This window comes from Lacerta agilis, chromosome 9 (assembly GCF_009819535.1).
Source record: "Lacerta agilis isolate rLacAgi1 chromosome 9, rLacAgi1.pri, whole genome shotgun sequence".
NCBI classification, from domain to species: domain Eukaryota; kingdom Metazoa; phylum Chordata; class Lepidosauria; order Squamata; family Lacertidae; genus Lacerta; species Lacerta agilis.
In genome coordinates this window covers 37,682,095-37,707,254 of record NC_046320.1, presented here as the reverse complement: position 1 = coordinate 37,707,254, position 25,160 = coordinate 37,682,095, and the positions used below count along the sequence as shown (strand labels likewise).

At 41.8% G+C, this 25,160-nt stretch overlaps 1 protein-coding gene across 1 annotated transcript; it reads left to right on the top strand.

The window, feature by feature from the left end:
- The first annotated feature begins 284 nt into the window (after positions 1 to 284).
- On the top strand, positions 285 to 24,928 carry EDNRA (endothelin receptor type A). The gene is made up of 8 exons (XM_033159683.1): positions 285 to 357; positions 3,598 to 4,050; positions 12,312 to 12,436; positions 14,343 to 14,541; positions 18,901 to 19,053; positions 20,362 to 20,495; positions 22,053 to 22,161; positions 24,148 to 24,928. Exons 2-8 carry the CDS (start codon positions 3,661 to 3,663, stop codon positions 24,286 to 24,288), a joined length of 1,251 nt encoding a protein of 416 aa, XP_033015574.1. The 5' UTR covers positions 285 to 357; positions 3,598 to 3,660; the 3' UTR covers positions 24,289 to 24,928.
- Positions 24,929 to 25,160: the final 232 nt, after the last annotated feature.

Genomic DNA, 25,160 nt, shown 5'->3' with positions numbered 1-25,160 from the left:
AGAGAGAGAGAGAGTCGTTCCCCCTCCTCGGGAACGGGGGGCTGGGTAAAGGAGGGGGCTGATCCGACTTCTCTCTGCCCGGAGGTGGAGAGTCGGAATCCCACCCAACCAGACGGAGCCTGGAGGATTTAGGAAGCCTTCACTAGGAAAGGGATCTCAGAGGGAAAGCAGCCAGGGAGCAACTTCCTTCCAACTTTCGCTGCGCGGCTCTACAAAGAGCTTCCCATGCGCCCAGCTGGACTCGTGGTGGCGGCGGCGGCAGCGTGTTCCTCGCCTCGTCCTTCTTCTCCCGGGCGGGAGCCACGCCAGAAGTCGCCGTCGCGCTGCGCGGCCGCGCAGATTCCGCGGCACAAAACGGTGGGTGGACCGACGCCGCGTGGCTCATCGTCGGGGATACTTTTTTGTTGCCCCCCTCTCTCTCTGCGCGGGAAGGGAGTCTGGAAAACCCGGCGTCTGGGGACGAGGAGGAGGGATGAGAGTTGGCCTCTGGTTCTTGGGTGTGTGTAGGAAGCAAGCGGTGCTCTTCTATTCCGCTCCCTCCTTTCTCTATCTGTAGGGGAAAGGGCCGGGCAGGCTCCCATCCCACAAACAAGTGCGGGGTCTTTGCCCGAAATAAGGCAGGGAACCGGCGGCGTCTGGCCAAACTGGACGCCTCAAGGGACGCGTGAATATTCTCTCCCGCCGACGGTGAGATGAAAAGCAACAGCTCGAGGGAAGATGCTGCTTTGCTGGAGGAACAGACGCGGAAAAGGGGAGGGGGCGGCTGCTGCTTAACCCTTCTCCCTTCTCCCTCCTGCCGCTTTTCCCTTTTAAACTCCGCTTCCTGCCAGGGGTGCCAACTTGAATAAAATATTGGGGGGGGGCAGGTAAGCCCCGCTACGCATAATCGATCATATGGTCACACTATTTGAATGCCAGTGCTCATCAATTTGGGGGGGGGGGCGAAGGTACCTCAACCCCTAGGAGTTGGCTCCTATGCTCCCTGCTGCTTTCTCACCTGCAGGTGTGCGAACCCGGGTCCCGTCTGCTATCGGCGGACACCGGCATCGCTTGGAAGAATCTCCACATAAATCCTTCCAAGTAAATCCAAGCTTAGCACGAGTAGATCATAAATTCTCACGTGTGTGTGTTCCATTCAGAGGACATACCGTGGCAGAAACTTCCATTCCTTTGAACTCAATGACCCATGTTGGATGTGTTATGGGTTGGTTGTATCCCGCCTCACTGATGTCAGTGTTAGTCATGTCAAAAGTAAGGCTAACACACTTAATAATAATAATAATAATAATAATGGCAATATTGAATTCTGTTAATAGGGTTTGTTTCTGATTTGCAGAAAGGTTACATCCCCTACTTGTTGAGCTTTCATTCTGTTTGCTAGGAAGTTGGTGTTATTGTTATCTTACATGTTTCAGTGCATTTTATTAGGCCTATCACTTTCCTTATTGCAAAAGTCTGTTTTAAAAAGAAGATAAAGGAATCAGGTTTGTTGTGTGAGAGCACCAAATCCAGTTTAATTGCACAACCTGCATTTGCTGATATGTGATTGAATCTCAACATCAAAATAGCAACAATCTTAAGTGCCCTTTGCAATAATGTACCCAGACCAATAGTGCTATTCATTTTTACTTAGAAGTGAGTTTCATTCAGCTTACAGGTAACCTGTCCTCCTCCTCACTGCCTGCTTTGTGTACAGTCTGCCTGGCGAAGAGTTCTGCAGAACTTGAAAACTTGCCCAACTTTTGGGACATTCCAGTTGGTCCCGGTAAAAGTATTGCCTAACTGTAAATTTGGGGAAGTCTTTTTTTAAAAATGAGTCTATAGATGTAGTTTCACCTTGAGCTAGTTGAAATCCTAACACTTTCATAAAATCACAGAATTGAAAGGGGCCTTGGAGGTATCCAGTCCCGCCACCTGCTCTGTGTGAGTCTGCCATGCAGAATGCAACTACACAATCTCTGAGAAGCGGCTATCCAGACACTACTTATATCCATCAAGTGAATGAGAGATCATCACCTTCCAGGGCAGCCTTTTCCATTGCCAAACAGCTGTTAACAATTAGGAAGTTTATCTCCATGTTGAGATGAAATCTGCCTCCTCGCCATTTCCAGCAATTCCAGCTATGACCCTGATCTGGATTGAAAGAAAAACACAATTAGTGCAAAGTGTAGTTTTGAGCCACAGTCTAGCCGAAATTAAGCACTTAACGTCCCCCAGCTTCTTAGTCTTTTAATTACCTTAAAAAAATATATTATTGAAATGAAGGCAATGTGGAAAGTGAACCTATGCATGTTTACATGTTAGTAAGCCCTGCTAAATTCAGTGGGACTCAATTTCAAGTAAATGTGGGTGACCTGGTTGGATTGTACACTGAGCTTCTCCCCTCCATATTATATTCTTTGTTAGTTACAGAGGCAGTCCCAGTTCTACTGGTAGATCTCACACACGGGCGGCAGTGGTGGCGAGATTTGAAGTAGATTAGCAAAGATTTTGATTCCCTGTTGTTGTTTTTTAAACAATGGCAGCAATAAATTACCACCCCCCCCCCCGCTGAATATGTTGCCACTGCTGTTATACATACGGTACTCATACTCCCTTCCTTCATCATATAGTCTCAGAAGTGTGCATGCACACGAAAGCTCATATCAAGAACAAACTTAGTTGGTCTCTAAGGTGCTACTCTCAGGATGGGCTATAGAAGTATCAGAGTAATAATAAAAACCCATTGAAGTCATAAAATTAAAACCACAATGCCCATCAATAATAATATTAACAGCTGTACTGTACAGAGAAAATGAAGAAAGTGGGTGGCGGTGGGTGAATGGGGGTAAAACCAGGAGTGGGTTTTTGTGTGTGTTGGAGGACTGTGAGTTCAGTTCAGTTCTGGTTCTCAGGGGCAGGGAGGAATCTTGGGCTCCGAAGTCTTTAATTTGAAGACTAGTATCAATTGCACCATTCTCCAGCTGCTAGATCTTGGGGTTCTATTAACAAACAAAGTCGATCCTAGAAGCCCAAATTCCCAGAGGCTGGAGAGTCCTGTCACTACTTCCCCCAGATGAGGCATCGTGACACATAGGATGGGAATTACTTGATGTACGTGCTTCTGATCAGGACATTGCAGCAGCCTTTATGGCTTGCAGTAGCTTTATGGCTTTGGTGATTGTTGACCCTGTAGAAAAGAGACTCGGGTATTTCTGATGATGATGATGATAAGTAGTAGTAGTAGTAGTAGTAATTTTAAATTTTAAGGAAAGTAGTCTTGCTTATGTTCCAACGACCAAACATTTTTCAGCATCCAGTATGCACTCTATTAATTTTATAGCTGTAAGTTGTTCCTTCTTTGCTGCTTTGATTATAGAATGAATGAATTTAAAAGTTTAATTTGGATTTCTGTCTAGAATTAAAAGTTCATGATGCTCTTAATCTCAGGGTTGTGGGTTTTGAGCCCCATCTTGGACAAAAGATTCCTGCATTGCAGAGGGCTGGACTAGACTACACTTGTGGTTCCTTCCAACTCTGTAATTCTGTGAAAATATACAAATAAATGTTTCAGTTTGCCAATATTGCAACATAAATATTGCCTTCTTTTTATTGTAGGTGAAATAAGTCCATCAGCTACTATTGAAATACAGAAGATTTCCCGAAACAGAAGATTTGAAGATGGAAGTGTTTCATTTTGAGATGGTCTTGGCGCTTCTCATAACTGGATTTGTCATCATTGATGGTTCTGACATCTACCAGTCAAACCTGACTAACCCTGTCACAACTTCCTCTGAAACAGAATCTAAGCTATTCTTGTTCCCTACCCATAAACCCAACCGCACCTATATCTATTGTTCACAACGTCCTAAAATTATGGACACTTTCAAATACATCAATACAGCAATATCCTGTGCAGTGTTTGTCATTGGGCTTGTTGGGAATGCAACCCTGCTGCGGATTATCTACCAGAACAAGTGTATGAGGAATGGCCCCAATGCGCTGATAGCTAGCCTGGCCCTGGGAGACCTCATCTATATCATCATAGATATCCCTATCAACATATATAAGGTAAAACACCACAATGTTTACAGTTTGTGCACTCATTTTACAGTATGCAGAAGCTGATGCCCCTCCTCAGAGCATATAAATATGTTCTTGTTGTTGTGATCCATTAACTGTAATGGCTTGGGGAGGATAGGTGAGCATCGGCAGCTCAGCTCCAGGCATTTAGAGATAATATAAATTACCCAAAACTATGGAACTAGACAGTGGAAGCATGTTTCTCCTGGATCTCTGTGGTTGATCATCTGTAGGCGATGGAGGCATTGTTTAGAGGTCAACCCCACCTACTTGGCAATCAGATTCTAGAAGGTGTTGCTGAGGGACTGCTATTGTCATGCCATTTGTGTCACAGTATTCACTGACTGTTGTATTTCCCCTTGTGCTATTTAAAAACCTTTGCGAGAGGGCATCTGTAGTGTTGAAGTTGAGTGCTGTCATTACGTGGATGACATTCAACTCTATCTTACCAGATCCAGATGCAGTTGTGGACATCACAAACCAGTGCTTAAAACTAGTGATGGACTAGCTAAGGGAGGCCACCCTACTCCCTTTCTCTCACACAAGGCACACAACCCCTCTATTCAGCTGATCTTCCCAGAGTAGCTGAAGAGGGTTATTGCCCAGCTTTAATTTTGTTTTCCTCTTTGCTGTCACTGTCAAAGCTGGTCTTGGGCCAGAACAGTGCTATTTTTCTAGAAAAAGAGGTGCCAGAGCTCACCATAAACACCTCCCTCTTTCTCTTATAATGGCAATGGTGCCCACCTGAGAAGTGCTGGAACTCACCTAAGAGGTGCTCACTGGACTGAGTTCCAGTGAGTTCCGGCTGAAAAAAAGCCCTGGGCCAGAACAAAATGGCCACCGAACTGGAGGCTAGCTGCTTCTGCTCTACAGAATTTGAGGTGGAGGTCTTCCACATCAGATGTTCGCTGACCCTTTTAACTAGAGATGTTAAAATATCTAGAGATGTTTTAGCCAGAATCTGGGACCTTATGATATTTGCCCTCACACTCCCCTTGCCATCTCTGCTGTCATTTAGGCACTTTGTGAATTCTGTCCTGTTCTCCTGGCTTTTTACTTCCTCATTTTATCTGCTATTTTTATGTTTTTACTTGCTGGTTTTTCTTTTTGGTTTGAATTGTATTTATTATAGTTAATTATTGTAAGCTGCCTCATTGATCTTTTATGGTGAAAGCCAGGGAAGAAATGCCACCAACAAATAAATAAAATTCCTGCATGGTTCCTATTTAAAAAACGTCATCACATCTTTGTGGAGAGCAAATCTGCTCTGTTTTGTATGCTGGGCTACAATGAGATCCCACACTAAATGAGATGCACCTTTATCATAACACAGGGGAAAACCCAGCATACTCCCACTTGTGTAAAGAGTATAAAAGCAATGTAAAAACTGGGGTAAGGAGAAGATTTAGCCTCTTGCTATACTGGGCCAAATTTTCAAGATGGGGATCAATTGTATTTCGGCAGATAAGGGAGACTAGGCCTATATAGTGTGCCACTGAGGTTGAAAAGACCATGATGGTCAAAACAACAACAATAAATCAAGGCTGGTTTAGAAATAGTAGTAGTAGTAGTAGTAGTAGTAGTAGTAGTAGTAGTAGTAATAATAATAATACCACCACTGGGAGATTCATTTCATGGTATCTTTTTTAGAGACTTGGCCAAGTAAACTATAGCTATGCATGATGAGAATATTCTCTACAAGACCCACAATCTTTGTTTCAAAGTAACACTTCCAGACTGTCAGAATGAATGTGTTGGAGTTCTGATTTATGATGTGGTGTGTTGGCCATGACTCAAGTTTAAAACTGTAGGGAGTGCTGGGATCAGTCTTAGTCACTTTGGATTATGTGACAGAATAATAAACCCGAATAAACCACTTTCCCCACTCCTTTTTGTCTTCACTAAAGTTCATGAACCTAATGGTTTTCCTACCACCCTTCCCAATATTGCAAAATGATGGTTATATCTGTGTGTAATATGGCGTCTGTTCTTGGTGAACTTTTAGTTGTAATGAAACTACAGTTCCTTTACATGATGCGCAGATGCCGGGCAATAATCAATCTCCGGGCTTTTTTAACCTCGTTATGAGTGTGACATCTTGAACTCCTTTAAAGGCATGTTACAGTTAAGGCACTGTATACCATTGTTTAAGTTTCCTTTGCCCCATATGCAGAACATCAGAGGTAGTAGCCTCAGGGCCCTGCTCATACACACATGCTGACAAGTAGATAATTGAATGTGTGAACTGACTCCACTGAAAGACAGTGTGTGCTTGGGTTATGTGTGATGCCACGTTCAAACATGCCAGTTGTCCCTTGACAGTGTGGTCAGCGTGCTTGTGTGAACCAGCCCGTGGGACCAAAATAGATTTGATTATGCATGTGTCTGATCCATTCACATATGAGTGGGAGGGTGGCAATCTTTAAGAGAACAAAACACACACACACACACACACACACTTTCCTTGCCTTATCTCACGGCACTCCATTGCTTTAAGCAATTTCCTCCCTGCCTGGCTTATGTCCAGTTATCAGAGATGGGCTGAGAGAAAGCTGCTGAAAGCAGCAGAGTGCAATAAAGTAAAGCAGTGGTGGGTTTCACTTCCCTCCTCCCCATGTTCCTGTCTCTCTCTCACAGGAGCCCTTCAAACCACTGCTCTAAATGTCCATGTGGCGTGCAAGGATGAGGGAACTGAAAACAAAACTGGAAATTTAATAATGCAATTATACAATGCTATTGTATAGTTGGAAAAAAAAGTTCAGAAAAGGACAACCAAAATTATCAAAGGGATGGAGCAACACTCCTGTGAAGAAAGATGTATGCAGAAGGTTCATTTCTTGGCATCTCCAAGTAGGACTTTGAAAGCTGCTGCCTGAATTCCTGGAGCAGCCCTGCTACTCAGTGCCATACTGAGCTTGATGAACCAACAGTCTGACTTGGTACAGGCAACTTCCCCAAGTCCCCTAATTTACCACAGTATCATATATATGTTTATTTGGAAGTAAGTCCCACTGTGTTCAGTGGGACTTTCTACCTAGCAAGTGTGCTTGGGAGCCTTTAAAGTATTTTCTCCTTAAAGCACTGAAATTTTAGAGGCTGGTGTATGCATTTTATGAGCTGCTTTGCAAGTTGTCCAGCAATAGAAAGTTTGACACGTTAGCCAGGAACATCCAGCCCAAGCTGGATATATATCTTCCCAATTTAGCCCAGTATTGACTACTCTCATCAGCAACACCTCTTGAAAGATTCAGATAAAAAAAAAATATTTCTAGCCCAGCAGACTTTTTTGTTTTTAAGTGGAGTTGTGAAGAATTGAATCAAGGAGCTTTTGCAGGAGAAGCATATGCTCTGTCACTGTCCTCTTGCCTCTTAAACTCTTTGGGTGGTGGAAGCATTTAAAACAAAAAACTATGAACTTTCACATTTTAGTTGAGATTTTATGTTGGAAAAACAGACTTGCCTTTCCTAAAAACTGGATTCAAATCCAGAATTGTTTCTCTTTTCAATCCAATGGATCTGGTTATAAAACTTTTTTTTTTTTTTGCTTAGCGTTCTTTGAAGATGAATTGAGTCCTAACAGACTGGTGCTCTGGAATTAGTACAAAGGTTTTGTTTTGTTTCGAATAAAATTTAGCTGTAAATGGTTTGGGCCAGACTTCCTCCCACATGGTCTCAACCACAAGCCATGGCGATCGCCCACAGATCGCTCCCTGTCACTTTCTCTGACATTGTGAGAGATAGAGATTGTCTGCATGTACATACACATAGTGCACATGTATGCCCAAGCCTTAATTTTCTCTAGTTTAGTTTAGTTTAGTATGTGTGTACATATATGCATTAAAAAAACCTGGATTCTAAGAAAACAAATTGTGGCCACGATTTATCTTCTAAAGAAATAAGGCACATAATGGAGCTCTGCAAGTGGAACTTGAAACAAAATTTTGTTCAGCCAGCCATGCCCGTTTCCCACCTCTATGGTTTTCCATTTTTTCACACTCAGAATTCTACAACCACTGACTATTCTTGTGCCTCAATGGGGTTTTTGGAGGTGTTTTCATTCTACCCTCCATACAGTATTTTCCTCCTAAAGCTTACTTGTACTTTTGCAAACCTTGGAGTTCCTCCAAGCTTACTGATACCCCCTCTTTTGAAGTTGTATGTGGATGATGTTGTTTTGGCTACATAAAGATCAGCACTTGATTAATCTGCTATTAGTATATAGGAAGACCACTATCAATCAAGCGTCAGCCATCATGCATCACTCTTAGTATACAGGGTTGCTGTTATCAATCAGCTTGTTCTTTCAGCGTAACGTTTGCGTGTTCCTTTTATCCAGCCAGTATGGTATGTGAGTTACTATGAATGTATAATTCATTAATCAGCATCTCTGCTTCCATGCAAGGGTTATATGGCCCCTTCATAGTTACACAGTGCTGTTCAACTGGGGTGGGGTGCAAAATTGGATAAATGTAAGAATGTTAATTGCTTAGCCTCTGCTACAAAATGCAGGTGGGGACAGAAGCTGTGCCAAGACAGCCATAGCTAGTAGCACTGCAGAATCTGCAATATATACTTTTGGGATGTTTGCATTTCCTGTTGAAACATTCCTCTGATCACTTCCTCCAGCTCTCAAATTGTTGGTCAGCCAGAAATTCCACTTGGGAATATTTTAACTGACTCCAAGAACGAGATACAGTCCACCTTTTAAACCAGCTGATAAGCATATTGGGAAGAAGGATGGATTTGCTATTATTCTAAATACATGTGTGTGTGCACACGTGTGCGCAAGTGTAATGTTGCATGAACAGAATCATCAGCCAATGGGGTAGAGTAGAAATATGTATCCCAGCCCAAAAACAGTTACATGGAAACAATGCAAATCCAGTTGAATTCCTTGGTTGAATGTGCCTGTTTCCATTGTCACATGGCTAGAAATGTGCTCCCTGGTCCACACCACGTACTGCCAGTTCGGTTTGTGCATTCGAAATATACATTGTTATTATGCCTTCCATGCGAATCACCCACGTTGGATCATTGCCAGTACCTACCTCATATAAAAGCTTCCTGAATGGGTTGGGGCACAGTCGTTACATTTTTTGTGATATATTCCAAGGGAATCCAGATTGCCATTATTGGGAACTGAATCCAGGACTAAGTGGTTCAGCCCAGCAAGAGAACTCCTATGTTCCTTAAATCCATACCATCTTAATACCAGCAGAGTTTGGAAGGTGGCTGTGTTCCAGCTCAGGACACTTCAGTTCCAGCAAAGCAAAGCCAGAAGCTTTAACTGACCATATTCAAAAGTAGCATGCACCTTCCAAAGCATGGTTAGAAATTTGATTTCCCTCCTCTGGATCTTACGGTCCATTTTTAATCAGCATGCTTGCACAGATGTTAAAAGCATCTTCCACAGAAGCGTCTTCTATACAGCAGTGCAAGCACAGTGCCAAAAAAATATATATATAAATACCACCAAGTAAACTGAAGCCCACTTGGTGACATTTAGAAATCATCCAAATGGAATGTTCTGTCTTGTTTATTACGGCTTCACAGTGTTGAGCGTGGAAAACACAAGATTAGAGGGAGGGGATATTTCAGGAAGTTGTGGCTGTCGGGTTAGTTTTCTTGAATTCCAGCAGCAGAGTATTGAAATCTTTCAAAAGTTTGATTTTAGCATACAAATATGTGGGCAGAATTCCACTCTTGTCAGACATTTCGCTGCAGATTTGCCTTGAAAGACAATAGCTTTTAAATCACAGGAAGTCTCAAAAGTACTGCGGCAAACCTTCCTCCCTTGTGAAGCTTTTGAAAGACCAGGCCCTAAGGGGCTGTTCACAAGAGAACCCTGCATCCATTTGGCATACACATGCAGTGTGCAGCTGAATTGGCCCTGTATCTGCCATCTGCACAAGGAATATTTGGGAACAAGAAGAGCATATACATGTACAGCTGTAAGCACAGAACTCCTTGCCCTGCTGTGAATCCTGCACATTCACAGAATCACAGAATTGTAGAGTTGGAAGGGACCCTGAGGACCATCTAGTCCAGACCCCTGCAATGTTGGAATATGCAGCTGTCCCACATGGGGATCGAACCTGCAACCTTGGCATTATCAGCACCATGCTCTAACCAACTGAGCTATCCAGTGATTTCAGTTAAGGCTTCCCTTCCCGAGGTTCCACTCAGTGAGTGAACAAAGCAGGTTGAGCCAGAAGGTGCACTCATATAATTAGCTGGGAGCCTGGCATAAATATACTGCCTCGTACACATGGGCAATGTCCTCTATACCGGGGTTTAGGATGACTGTAACCACACAGGCTGTGGAATGTATCACCTGTAAAATGTCTTTGATACATCTAACCTTTCAAATGTGACATCTGAATGGATCTAGAAAACCAACAGAGTTTGAAGGCATAGGATCTGACATTTGTTTGCAGACTAAAATCAGATGTTATCACTGAATGAATGTCAAAGCAGACTACAGAAATGTATGTAATCTCTGTTGTCAAAAAGGGCCAAACCAGATGTTTCTTTAATAGTGTGATTAGTAACCCTATCTGTATTTTATAAAAAATAAATTCCAGGACTGAGAGGGCCCATTTTTCATTAGAACTGCAGCCTACAAGCATCTTTCAAATTATTTCTCTGTGCCAGAGTCGTCGTGCCCATATTGTTCCAACAGGGGCCCCTTCGCAGCAGGTGGGATTACAGTCAAATTTAAGATTGCCTCCCAGCATGTCCTTTTAGCCTGCATAAGCATATCTGTTGACATCTGGGAGCAATTCTGCCCACCTTTTGATTAAGATACTGATCATACCCTCCCCATCAACAGATTTTTTTCAGACCTCTCATGCAAATATTCCTTCTGTGCCTGTCTTTCCAAATAATAAAACTTAAGCTCCTTTACTTTGTAAGCTTTGATCACTGTTTATACTTATCTCTAAGGATACATTAACTTTAGAATCCACTTCCCCCACTTCATTATTGAAGGTGCTGGTGTGAACTTCTAAATTTTTTAAGCCCCCTGCCTTTTTTTAATAGCAGAGCCCTCAATGACTGTAATAATAATAATAATAATAATAATAATAATAATAATAATAATAATATATTTATACCTCGCCCATCTGGCTGGGTTTCCACAGCCACTCTGGGCGGCTTCCAACAGAATGTTAAAATGCAATAATCTATTAAACATTAAAAACTTCCCTAAACAGGGCTGCTTTCAGATGTCTTCTAAAAGTCTGGTAATTGTTTTTCTCTTTGACATCTGGTGGGAGGGCGTTCCACAGGGGGGGTGCCACTACCGAGAAGGCCCTCTGCCTGGTTCTTGGCTTCTCACAGCGAGGGAACAGCCAGAAGGCCCTCAGCACTGGACCTCAGTGTCCATGCAGAACGATGGGGGTGGAGATGCTCTTTCAGGTATACTAGACCGAGGCTGTTTAGGGCTTTAAAGGTCAGCACCAACATTTTGAATTGTGCTCGGAAACGTACTATTTATGTGTGTATGTGTGTGTGTGGGGGGGTGTCATTTCCTTCAGTATGTCTATGGTGAAGCAGGCAGCACCAAATCTGGCACCTTTGAGTGTCTTTTCAGCTGTCATTGTAGAGGCCAGCTTTAAAACTGTTTCCTTGCTGACTGAAAGTAATCGGTGAGGTTGCGTTCCTTAGCTGGCTGCACTCCCTCCTTCATTCCCTGTCTACCAACCCCTGAACAGCTGATTGTTGATACAGGGTTTCAGTAGCTAAGACTTAATAGAGTGAGAGACAGAGCAGCTTCAACCATTCTCTGTTGCATACACTTGTGTGTGACCCAGTTTTACATGATTTTAGAGTAGTTACAGGTAGGTAGCCGTGTTGTTCTGCCGTAGTCGAAACAAAATAAAAAAAATCCTTCCAGTAGCACCTTAGAGACCAATTAAGTTAGTTATCGTGTGCATGCACACTTCTTCAGATTTTAGACTGTTTCTCTTAAAGCCATTAAGCTGTTTTTAATGTCACTTTTTATATGATGAATTCTTAATGTTAAATAGAAAAGAAGTATATACACATTTCAAATCAATAAATGTAGATGAATCCCCCTTTTTATTGGGACAATCCGGGATCACCCGATGACTTTAGAAAAGCGTACACTTTGATATGGAGAATGTTAATTGGTTGAGAGTACAGGCAAGGTGAGATTCAGGTGTATGTTCATTTTTTTCTACACTGCCATTTAACATTTCCCATTATTTTTCTTATCCATCCTTTAGCTTCATGGTCAGTGGCCCTTTGGGATGTCTCCTTTTGGGCAGTTTCTTTGCAGCTGTTTTCCTTTTCTTCAGAAAGCATCAGTGGGAATCACAGTCCTTAACCTCTGTGCTCTAAGCGTGGACAGGTAAATAGTTCTATAATTTCATTCTATGAACAATTTCTCCTAGAACAAGAATGAAGAGAGTCAAAAAGTAGTGTAATGACTCTGGATTTTGAAAGCTACAGAACTAATGGCTATTTATGATATTAAGACTGGATTGTTAATCCCATGTACCTGGGAGAAAGCTCCATTGAATTCAGTAGGACTTACTTCTGAGTAGACAAGATTGCACTGTGGTTTCTTGGTTTTATTTTAAGGTTAAAGCTTTCATCCTCTCCTGTGTTGTAATCCCTTGTGATAATTTTCTTAATAGCTTCTAGACAAAGTAATAGTGCGGAAATGATCAGGTCCTCTTAATTCAGTGAAGCATTTTTAAGATGACATGATATCTCGACTTCTTAAACCAAGCGTCAAGGATGTCCTGCCTGAAGGCAGCATGCACTAGAGGCTCAAATGCCCACACCAATCCTATGTATGGGTCTTTCCCTTGATTGGACCCCAGTGGGCTGATTAACTCCAGGCTCTTGTCGTATGATCTTTGGATGAAGGGCAGAGTATACGTTTAATAAATAATAATGATGTTTGGCAAAGGAGTGGAGCAAAGCCATTAGCCAAGGCCTACATTAGCATTGTTAGGCACCTGTCAAGACCCCTGCCCCGTGAGGATGCCCCAGTGGCTCTGCTCCTCATTTTCTTCTTTTCATTGCTGCCTGCTAGCCTGGTCTCTCCTTTTTGCTTCTTTGGCCCCCCCCTACCTTCTGAAATTAGACATCTGGGGGAGATGTGGCACCTCAGCTGTAGAACACTCTATACAGAACACACTCATCTGATCTACTTACGCTTCTGCCTTTTGTACCCCAGACACAAGCTTTTTTTTTTTTTTAATTCCTTAGGACTGAAAAACATCCGTTGAGTTATTTCCAAACAGCATTGATTTATTATTATTATTATTTTGATGCAGCTGCTGGTTTCTTGTTCTATCGTTTTATCGAATTGCTTAATTTTATTGTTAAATTGCTTTGTTTTGTTTTTAAAATGTTTGTAATTGCTCCCCTGGGAAAACTGTACTATAAACAAACAAACAAATTAACCTACATTATGTGAATTAAGTCCTCATGTTTATCTTGCTGTGGTGTGGGATTATGTCCACAATTGCCTGTATATTATGGAAAGTTTTTTGTCTATTCACTATGCATTTGGACACCTTAAGATATTGTAACCAAACATTGATTGCATAATGGTCCTGAGATCAAGTAGCAGTTTTGCCCCCAATATGATTGGATGCCATTTTGAATCAAGATTCACTGATTCAAAGCTGCACTGATTTTTATTATGAGACCCAAATAATGCTGTTAAGCGAAAACCTTTCAAATCTAATGATTAGATCAGGGGTCCCCAAACTAAGGCCCGGGGGCCAGATGTGGCCCAATCGCCTTCTAAATCCAGCCTGTGGATGGTCTGGGAATCAGTGTGTTTTTTACATGAGTAGAATGTGTCCTTTTCTTTAAAATGCATCTCTGGGTTATTTGTGGGGCCTGCCTGGTGTTTTGACATGAGTAGAATATGTGTTTTTATTTAAAATGCATCTCTGGGTTATTTGTGGGGCATAGGAATTTGTTTTTTTGTTTTGTTTTTCCAAAATATAGTCTGGCCCCCCACAAGGTCCGAGGGACAGTGGACTGGCCCCCTGCTGAAAAAGTTTGCTGACTCCTGGATTAGATAGAGATCCTTTCTTCCACACACTTGCATGATGATAATACCAAGATTACAAAACATGAATCCACTTATTTATTGCCATCTTATGGGTAATTAAGTATCTCATATTGTAAAGAATCATGAAATGCACCTATTATGTTAAGCTTTCCTTTAAAACTCCACCTTTTAATAAAGAATTGAAGCTTGCAATTAATGCCTCTGTGTTTTATTTCAGGTACCGTGCAGTTGCCTCCTGGAGTCGTGTTCAAGGAATTGGAGTCCCCTTGATCACCGCTATTGAAATCATTACAATTTGGATTCTTTCATTTGCCCTGGCTATCCCAGAAGCAATTGGCTTTACCACTGTTGAATTTGAATACAACGGCAGCTTCTACGTTTCCTGTATGCTCCTAACTAATACCACATTTTTGTCCGTATGTATCAAGATACAGCCGCAGTTGTTATCTTTCCATTTGCAGTGGGGCAGTCTGGAGTGGTGGGATAAAAGGACTAAGAATGGGAGAAGAGGCAAGAGCTGAGTGGGTGGTGGGAAAGGTTGGCTCATATAGAGATGGAAATATGGGAATCATAGAATCATAGAGTTGGAAGAGACCACAAGGGCCATCCAGTCCAACCCCCTGCCAAGCAGGAAACAAAGGTTAGGACAACATCCCAGGTGCCCAAGCATAGCACAGTGGGAGAAATCCAGAATGTTCCCATCTTTTTATATATATATATATATATATATATATATATATATATATATATATATATATATATATATATATATATATATATATATATATATATAAAACTATTCAAAACCCTTTAAATGTTAGCTGGTTTGTATCAGCTGGTTCCTGACCATGGTTTAGCCACTAGAGATGTCCTTCCAGCTCCTAGACAGCCATGAAAGGTGTTAGCGGCCTCACTCTGTTTACCTCTTTCTACTAAAATCATGTCAATAACACCATTCTCTTTTCTGAACACCTTTTCCTGGTTCCTGAAAATGTTCACATATAGGGACTGCAAGTTTCAGTCGAAGGAATGGCAGTTTATAACTCTTTGTTTTCTTACCTTTCCCCTCCCTCAATCCTGTTTGTTTCTACAGGCATCCAGTATCTTTTTTCCCTGCAGAAGGAAAAACATTGTGTGTGGTGGGGAGGGGGGAAAGTTTTGAGTGGGGGCAAATGTCAGTAGGGAAAGTGTTAAATAGCCTCTTCCTCTGTTATCCCCCTGCTGAAACTCATGGGCCAGTGAAACTCAGAGGCTGCTATTGTTTGGCCGAATAAAACACTGTGCAAAAGACATGCGCAACTGCTTATAATCTGTTTTTATTAAATACATAAGGAAATCCCACCCCGACCCATTTCTCCCTAAGAAAAATAGTCTGCCATTCTGCCTTCCCAAAACATTATAAAAGCAAACATTCAATGCAACAGGGTTCCTTCCCCTTATATTTTGGTGACATCCAATTCCAGAATGTTAATTTTTGTGCAACTGAAGAAGATAATGTAGAGCAGAGGGAAGACATAGTCACGTAAGCTCCAAGTAAATGATTGGAGAATTAAAAGGGAAAGCCTCTCCTTAAGTCTAGTAGCAAATGTTAAATCATGTCAGCTGACTTTAGTAAAACTTTATGGTTATCTCCTTTTCAGTGGTCTTAGAAACCTCTCAGCTATTATTATTCTTGATAGCCCTTCTTTCAAATATTTGTGCTAGGATGTAAATCCCAAAAGGCCAAGTGCTTTAGGGAACATGTGAAAAAGCACGTTTCCTGTAGAAGACTAGTTCCATGTGTACTCGTACGGCAAACAAAAGAATGCCTGTGTCACCCACATCAAAGTACAAAACTTGATGGAAGATCCATGTAAGCTTAATTGCCATAATTAATCATTTGCAGACATCTTAGTTTAGCTTTTACAGCTTTAAAATGCCCAAAGTGTCACTCCTTTAAAATTCTAAATTGGTTGGATGCAGCCTTTGGTATTCTTTCAAGCATTGCTTTCCCCCCTGTACCACAGCAATTTAGCGCTAGTGGGAGAAGATAGATTTGTTGTATCTACATGAGGTGTACTGTTTTGATAGAACCAAGGAAAATTCCTTCCTCCTGTTAATTTTCATGCTTTGTATGATGACGTAGGTCCCAGGTCCAATTCCCTGCTGGCACCTCCTGTTTAGAGGGCTAGGGAAGTAACTGTAAGCAGTTGTGGTTTGGAAAGACCAATTGCCTGATTTATTATAAAGCATTTTCATATGTTCACATGAAGTCAAGTGGGAAAGGACCCAACAGCATAAAAACATGGAGGGTGGGGCTATTGATGGCTACTAGACAAAATGCCTGTGTTCTACTTCCATTGTTGGATGCAGTAAGCCTCTGAATACCAGTTTCTGGGAAGCCCATGTGAAGAGATTACTGTTGCACTCAGGTCCTGCTTGCTGGCTTCTCACAGGCATCTGGTTGGCCACTGTGATAACACGATGCTGGACTAGACAAGACATTGGTCCGATTCAGCAGGCTCTTCTATTGTTCACTGGAACACAGGAAGAAGCTGCCTTATACCCAGTTAGGCCACTGGTCCATCTAGCTCAGTATTGTCCACTTTGGCAACAGCTCTCTAGAGCCTTCTTCTCAGCTTGCAAGCTTGCATTGAATATGGCATGTACTAGGCACTTGTAGATGATTGCATGGGCAGATGTTTTATACATGGTTGCTGTATTATCGGTGGCTGTGTGAAGAGGCCTTGAGACATGCAAAAGAGCCAGAAGGTTCGAAGTTTTTTATTGCATAGAGAAATAATGACGAAGCCAACAAACCCGGACCAGTTCCTAGAGCCCTCTCAAGAGTAATAAAAAGATCTGGTGTAGTTACACCTTTAGGAATCCACAAAAGCACAGTAACAACGTTCCTGCTTTGTAGTGCAGAAATACATTTAATCCTGGCCCTGCAGGGTGGTTATCAGTTCCAACTTCTTCAAGTACCTTATGACAGCGTTCCATGAAACAACATGAAAACGAGGAGGAGGAGGACAGTTGTAAGGAAGGAGTTGTCTGGACAATAGAGGTCTAAACTGAGGCAATTCCCTCCTCTCTGAGGCTAAATATGACCTGACAATCTTTCAGTGTTATTGTTGCTAATTTGCTATTTTTATTGTTTTGATTCTGTTTAAATATCTGAAAGAAGCAAACAGATGAGAATCCATTTGGTCTAAACTTTGCACTACTTCAGTGTGAAATATCTCAAGGGAAGCATTTCCTTCAGTTCCATGGCTGCCAACAGTTAGCTAACTAGCACTTTCTCACAGCATTGCCATTGATTCAGTGGCATCATCTGTGAAAGATCTTTGAAATGAGAAAGTTTTACATTCAGGCCCCAGGCTAAAGGGCCTGAAGTAAATTGCTCTCCTGTGCAGCACCCTCCTTCCCTCACCCCCCCCCCCCGTCCCTCTTTTTCTCTCCCTCCCCCTCCATATAGCCAAAGCCTGCAATTATAAAATGGCTAAAAATATTGCTTCATTAAGAATATATTAATTTGTGGTAAAAGCTTTAATCTTCCTCTTCCAAAGCTAGCTCTGCCGTTGAAATATGCATAAACATAACGGCAGACTTCTGACTCCTTTGAACAGTAGCGAAGAACCACATGTAATCCTCAGCTATTAACATCATCATATTCCAGTGTGGGAACAAGGGAAATGACATCTGCTAAGAATTAACAACCGATGGGAAAATATTGTGAGAAAACAAGGATTCCCCACTATACACATACCTTCCAGTGACCAATAATCAAGAGATAGGAATATGTTTGTGCATGTGTATTATCTCTAGAAATGGCAAAGAAATGTTTATAGTTATTAGCAAAACTGTGAAGTGTTTTGTGAAAGATGCTTGCCCAAAATCTCCAGCAGCCTTTAACTTTAATTGGGAAATGTACTGGGATGTCCCAGCCACCCGCTGCTTCTTGTCAGATAGTAAACATACCATGTAAAGGGTTACATTCTGGACAGGGGGGTTAAAGAAACCATAGATTGAAAGTCATTGGAAACAGCAATCTGGGCTCCACATTTTCCAGACTAGTGCATGCTTAAGTGGCCTCTTTCTGCCTGGTACATGAGCAAGGCAGTTAATCTTGCTACTGATAGCAGAGCACGATTACACTTACAAGACATTCTTAACCTGGACCTTTTGGAATCAAAGCCATTCGCAAAAGCCTTAAAAGGTAACGAAGCAGAGTTTTCACTGGGACAAGCTATTTAGCAAGACTTCTATTGCCCTTTGATTTTAGCACAAATATTAGTAACTATGTCACGGATCCCTGGGATTTGAAAGTTGAGATTTGGGTCAGTTTTGCCTAGTTGCTTTCCACACATACTTTCACATCTACAAAGGGTCGCATGTCCCAAGACAAAACAGATTGGAAGGTGCCTTGACCAGAGTAAACAGGGCTGCCTCTACTCTTAGGCAGACCACTTCAGGGGACAGATGTTAGGAAGCAAAAGCAGCTTTCCTAAGCACCCCTCTAGCTATTCTTTTCTGGGACCACATGACCTATTCTAGAGGACCTAATATTGTCTGCTGCCTCAGGTACAGTGGAAGACACTATTCTGTAAGATTCAACTGGCAGTTGTATTTGTGTGTACCCACATACATGCGAGTGTAAACAGGGCAGTTGAATGGTAAAGAAAAGGAACGTTCTCCTACTGCTTGATTTCTGAATGTTGCCCTTGGCGGGTGTCAATGCAAGAAGGCATTGCATTGAGCAATAAGTTGTCCCATTTTGGTTCTCTCCTCTGCAGTTCTATGCCAAAGCGAAGGACTGGTGGCTCTTTGGTTTCTACTTTTGCATGCCACTTGCATGCACCGCCTTCTTCTACACCCTCATGACCTGTGAAATGCTGAACAGGAGGAAGAGCAATCTGAGAATAGCTCTCAGTGAACATCTGAAGCAGGTAAAGAAGGGGGGGGGGAAATGCCTAGGAAACATTTTCTGACGTGTATTTTCCGTGCACTATCTTTTCGAACTTTTTAGAGCGAGCAGTAATCAAAGGCATTCCAAAAATAGAAGCTATGGCGAAAGATGAGTTTTGACCCAAAGGTATTCAGGCAAACTCAGAACATAAGGGTAATCTCAAGTGCAAGCAGCTGATGCAGACGCAATGCTTCAGAGGCCAGACAGGGTTGCTTCCTTTTTTATAACAAGTGTGACAGCTTTGCTTGCTCACTTTCTAACCTTAAAATCCTACTTTCTAAATTCCTTGAACTCCAGTTAACAATGTGCCAAAGATACATTCCTACATTTTTGCTTCTCAACATATTATCATTTCTACTTTAGCCAAGTCTGAGTAACAATACATTTCTGGCAGTGATAGGGGATGATTAATGTAGTTATGAACGTTTTGCAAATCCTGTTTGGAACTTTTTTTTAATGTTCACCTGGCTCCTGAGATTGATATACATCAGTTGAAGTCCACTGTTCTGTAGCTGTACATGATAAGAAGAGTTGATGAGAAGACTACAGCAGCTGGCCATTAGAATGAGAGTGTTTCCAAACAATTTATTGTGGACTCAGGTTTGGTCAAAAGTGCAAGTTTTGTGCAGATTCCACACGATTCCATCCTCAACAAAATGCAGCCCCGTACTATTTTCATACTTAAACTAGATGCATCATTTCTGCAGAAAATCCAATAAATCGCTGCTGCCAGCACCATCAAAGAAATGGTAAATCCCAAACTTCTTTTTTTTGGGGGGGGGACGACATAATATGGGATGCAGGAAAAATATGAGGTCTCATTTTACTTTTATTGTTTATCATTACCTTTATATCCCACCTTTACATAAAGGAGCTCAAAGATGTGTTTTATCACAACAACCCTGCAAGGCAGGTCAAGTTGAAAGACAGTTGCTGGCCCAATGTTGCTCAGGGAGTTTCATGACTTGAATGGGGATATGAACTTGGGTACTAAGCCCAGCTTGGATGAGGATGACATTATGTGGATGCTGTGAAAATCGTACATGCATGAGCTGCACCAAGTCCACAATAATCTGCTGTGTGGAAGGGGCCCTGGGTGAAATTAAAAGCTCCCCATGCGCGTGGCATTTCCCCCTGAGTAATCATTGCAATATCATCAGTCACTAGCTGTATGCCTTCATAGTCATAAGCTTTTCTTATATTTAGACAGCTTCCAGTTTATTCCCAGTAGCTTTGCACTTTGCTTGGCCCACACCTGCGAATTCTTACATGTCCTTTCATCCTCCAGAGACGAGAAGTCGCAAAGACGGTTTTCTGCTTAGTTGTCATCTTTGCCCTTTGTTGGTTTCCTCTCCACTTGAGCCGGATCTTGAAGCAAATGTTGTATTCTGAAAAAGACCCTAAAAGATGTGAATTGCTCAGGTAGGGTTTTAATTTGGGTTGTATATAATGTGCCGAGGGGGCAGGTGAATAGAGCTGCCTGAGAAGCCAATTGGCATCAGCGCATGTGCAACTGTGGAAATGGGTATTTGAAAGCTACTTGTTTTACATTTCGTGCAAGATGGTTGGTGGGGCATTATTGGTTCAGCTCCATATTGCTTTCCCACTTGTCTCTACTTCTTTATTGCTTCTAGTCAAACAATTGAATTGATTCCTCCCTGATTAGCTATGTCAGCAGGATTTAGTGCAGACTGTAAAAAAGCAGACATCTCTTTTCCACAGATCATTATCCAGGTCACACAGAAGCATTTCTTATTATTCCTAGTGTTATTTATAGAGCCATCAGTGTACATCGCGCTTCGTAATGTGGCACATTTGGATGTCGAAACGCCACTGTGTGTAGCCGAACCTGAAGCTCATCATATCCAGGAAAAAATGTGGAAAGCGCTCCATCTATGAAGTGCTTGAAGACCCACACAATATTGTGGCTCTAGACACACATTTCATGAAAGGAAACACAAAACCACATAATAATATTACATTGCAATTGGCCTTCAACTACTTGCAGTCAGACACTGAAAAATAAAGGCACACCCAAGGGATCACTGCGTTCCTTTGCCAAGATGCTTGCATGGACTTGTTCTATTCAAATAGTTTATTTAAAAATACCCCCTTTTTATTTTATAAGAATGGAGATTAAAAGGCTAGGTCAGGTTTTTACATCCCAGAGCACACCTTATCTGGCCCTGTTGTATTTATTAATTTATTTCACGTATTTATATACAACTTGATATTCAGGATATCAACAACCCCAAACTCTGAGCTCTTGCTGTTGCAGATGCCTTCCATCTTTCTCTTCTAACCCCTTACTGTGGTTAGCACAGGTTATTTATCTAATGAGGGTTGTAGCCAATGGTTATTCATTCAAAACACAACTTGCACAAGCTTTCCCTTCCCCTCTTCCCCTCTTGTAGTCCTGAAAAGCCTCTCCAGAGTGTTGGCTTACCTGCTGAAGAGCATGAACTGTTTCGCATGGTATTGTGGACCAGGGGCATGCCTGAGTGGGCTCCACTGGCGCATGATCCCTCTACTTGGTTTTGTACAACAAGACCTGCTTGTTTATTATTATTACCCTGGGTGATAGCATTCCACAAGCAGGGGGCCACAACTGAAAAGGCTGTTTCCTTTGTCACTGCTCTCCAAACATCCTCAGAAGCGGCACCCAGAAGAGGTCCTCAGATGAGGACCAGAGGGTCTGCATAGGTTCATATCAAGAGAGGCCCTCTGAAAGTTATTTTGAAGCATTCCACTTGTTTGACCAAGTGCTCTTAAGCTCTATGCAAGTTATCCACAGCTGACAGACACTTCTTAATACTAATTTATGCACGTATCACAGTCTAACTTCGAACAGGACACATATTCTATATGATCATATTTCTATGCTAGGTAGGTACCCAAGAAGGGATTTCACAAAGCTATATGTAATACGCTTCCATAATGAAAAAGGTTGTAATGCTTTGCTTTCTTTTTTAACCCTAGCTTTTTGTTGACACTCGATTATATCGGCATGAATTTAGCGACCATAAATTCCTGCATAAACCCTATAGCACTCTATTTTGTCAGCAAGAAGTTCAAAAACTGTTTCCAGGTAAGGATTGTGATGTATAAAGAAGGAAATTAAGCTGTCAAAATATGCATCTAAGGAAGAAAATGTGAAAGAGTAGCATTATTTCTCCCCACCCACTGATTGGTCACATACTCTGAATAACCAATGGGAACCCATGAGAATCTTTTAGTCGTAACACATGAAATGATCAACTCATGCAACATTCAGCAACATTTGCCAGAACCTGTTATTGTTTGCCTATATGTTATTCCTGAAAGGCATTTAGCAAAATTTAGAATACCGTGCCTCCCTTTTAGGCATTTGGATTGGGGAGGGGAGTGTATTGAGGGATTTATTCCACAGGGCAATAGAATTTTGTGGTTTTATGAATTCTGTGGTCACTTCATAGATTATTACTTCTGGTGCAGAAATTTATGGTAAAGAAAGTTGTAGCTTGGCTCTTCAGTAAATGAGCAGGATTTTGAGTTAAGAACTTGAGCTTCTTGATTCCAGATTTTGACCTCAACTTTACACTGGAGGGTTGTAAATTCACCCACATCCTTTCCTTTGTAAGATACAGCTTCCCATAGAGAAAATCCATTCCTGAGCTTTTCATAAAGAGCTAAAGTGAAGGAGACCCCAGGAATGTTGCACTATCATGTCCAGACTGTGCCCAGTGTAATCAAGTCAGTCTTTGCCTATTTCTTCTGCAATTTAGTCTGCTTGACTTGTCCGCCTGATTCCTTCTGCTGTCAGATTTCATAACAAAGAGGATAATCCTCTTTTCACCAACCACTTACTTCTGTTCAAATAAGCCAGCCTCCTCAATCTTGAGGAACCTGTTTCATTTGGTGGGAGAGAGAATTAGCTAAAATGCTAATCACATTTGTGCATGTTGTTGTTTGTGAATGTATCCCTTGTGCTTTGATTGGTAGTTAACTGTTCATAAGAGCCATATTTTTAAATCTTCCCACTACAACAAAGCTCTCCAGGATGAACAGCAACAGGGATTGATATAGAAGCATAGCAAGGATGAGTAAATAACAGCATGCATGTTTTATATTGCAATCTATATGAATATGATGAAACAGATAAGATAAAAAGTTAGGTGCACTAAAGCTCACTGAAACCAATGCGCTTAAATGTGGCCCAATCTCTATTCAGCTTATGGCATTAATTCTTTGGTATGCTTATTTGGAGATCTTTTAATAGTAAACCAATAAATATTGGTCCAGCTGGTATGCAGGAATGTCTTGAGCAGCTTACTCTGGAAAAGCTAATATTGAATTCGATACTTCAGCCAAGTTGGGACTGTAGAGTCCAGGCCCTGATGTACTTACAGTGTGACTCAATTCAGACATTGCACCAAACCATGACTAAGGAAGCTTACTTATGATATGATGTGATGTTTGTATTGACATATTGTGGTCTATGGTTGACTAGCAAACCAGAATCAGACACCATATTCTGAAGCAGTTTTGCAAACCATGGTTTGTGCTAACTGTGATATGGTGTGATGTCTAAATGGGCAAACCGCGATTGCCGATGCTGCTTTGCCTCCAGAGAATGCAATGTCATTAAGACAAGGGTGACCTTCTGACATTGACTTCTAAGAAGATATAAAATGGAAGTACTAAAATAGACTTTTCTAACCTGTTGTTTTTGACTACAACACCCTGATCATAATCCTTGACCTCTGGTCCTGTTGGCTTGGGCTAGTGGGGCTTTTGTCTAAAACATCTGCAGAGCACGAGGTTGGGGAAGGTTGCTCTAAACCATGGTTTGCATGCTGTACATTTAGAAGTTGAAGCCATGGTTTGCATTCCAAACTATGGTTGGTGCAAACCATGGTTTAGCATGTTGTCCGAAATAAGCATATATTTAGTATCATAAGAAAAAAACAATCCAGTATTTTAAAAATCTAATTCTGCCCCCGCCCTGGAAGCTTCTTCTCTCCACTGAAGACAGGGGATGATCCTTCATAAAGGAATGGAATATTAACATGGTTTGGAATCTTTCTCTTGCCAGTCATGCTTCGGCTGTAAGTGCTACCAGACAGGGAGTCAAGTATCATCTGTTCCGATGAACGGAACAAGTATTCAGTGGAAAAACAACGAACTGAACAATCACAACACAGAACGGAGCATCCACAAAGACAGCTTAAACTGACGTTTGGTGGAGACTGCACTTTGCGATGGGTGAAAGCAAAAAACGGTGTACCGCAGCTTTATAAACAGGAAAACGATCTGGGATTCAATAAGCACATTTCATTTGAAGCTCAATGCCCTAGCACTTAAGTCCAAAGATGACCAAAGTGTCCACAGGTGAAGCTCTGTACAGATTTCTAAATGGTAGCAAGAAAGCTTTGCCCTCCCCCTTACAAAGAAATTCATATTTTGGTGAAAACAAGAAGAATCTGCACAGCATTCTGCAAACTATCTGCAGACTCCAGGTGGACCTTCTCAGTAAGTGTACTGCGCATGCTGCCGTTTTGAAGAATTCCGTAAGTCACTGTGAGTCATGATGGAATTGTTTTGAAAGACTGACAAAATGTAGGACCTATAGATGCCCTGTGTTCCCATTCTCTTGACATGAGATAATTTAGTAAGTGTATTCCACATTTAAAAGCATGTTCAGCCAGAAGCCTTTTTAATAGCAGGGGCCAGTGAGGCAGAGCAGGTGGGCTTCCATTGTCCCCCTAGCTTTCCAGCACAGCAGGTCACTGATGTTTACCAAGAGGGGAGGAATGAGGCAAAAAGAGCTTATTGCAGTGCGTGGCAATGGGGGCATCTGATTGGCTCCACTGCCACACACCACACTGCAGCAAGCTCCCCATGCCTTCCCTGACCCCTCTCAGCAAGCTGGAAGACAAAGGAACTCCAGCCACAAAAACTCATCAGCCACAATTGCTTTTTAATATATATATATGCCAGACCCCTGCAACATTTGCTTAACAGATAAACTCAAATGACTTGTGAACTGGATAATTGTATTTTGTGTACGTTGGTAGACGCATAGGACACAAACTGAGGGCCAAAAGG

Excerpts from the sequence above, each read along its gene's own strand:
- EDNRA (XM_033159683.1), top strand. The coding sequence starts at position 3,661 with ATGGAAGTGTTTCATTTTGAGATGGTCTTGGCGCTTCTCATAACTGGA. Across the intron at positions 4,051-12,311 it reads TCCCTATCAACATATATAAG|CTTCATGGTCAGTGGCCCTT; the intron begins GTAAAACACCAC and ends TCCATCCTTTAG. Across the intron at positions 20,496-22,052 it reads AAAAGATGTGAATTGCTCAG|CTTTTTGTTGACACTCGATT; the intron begins GTAGGGTTTTAA and ends TTTTAACCCTAG.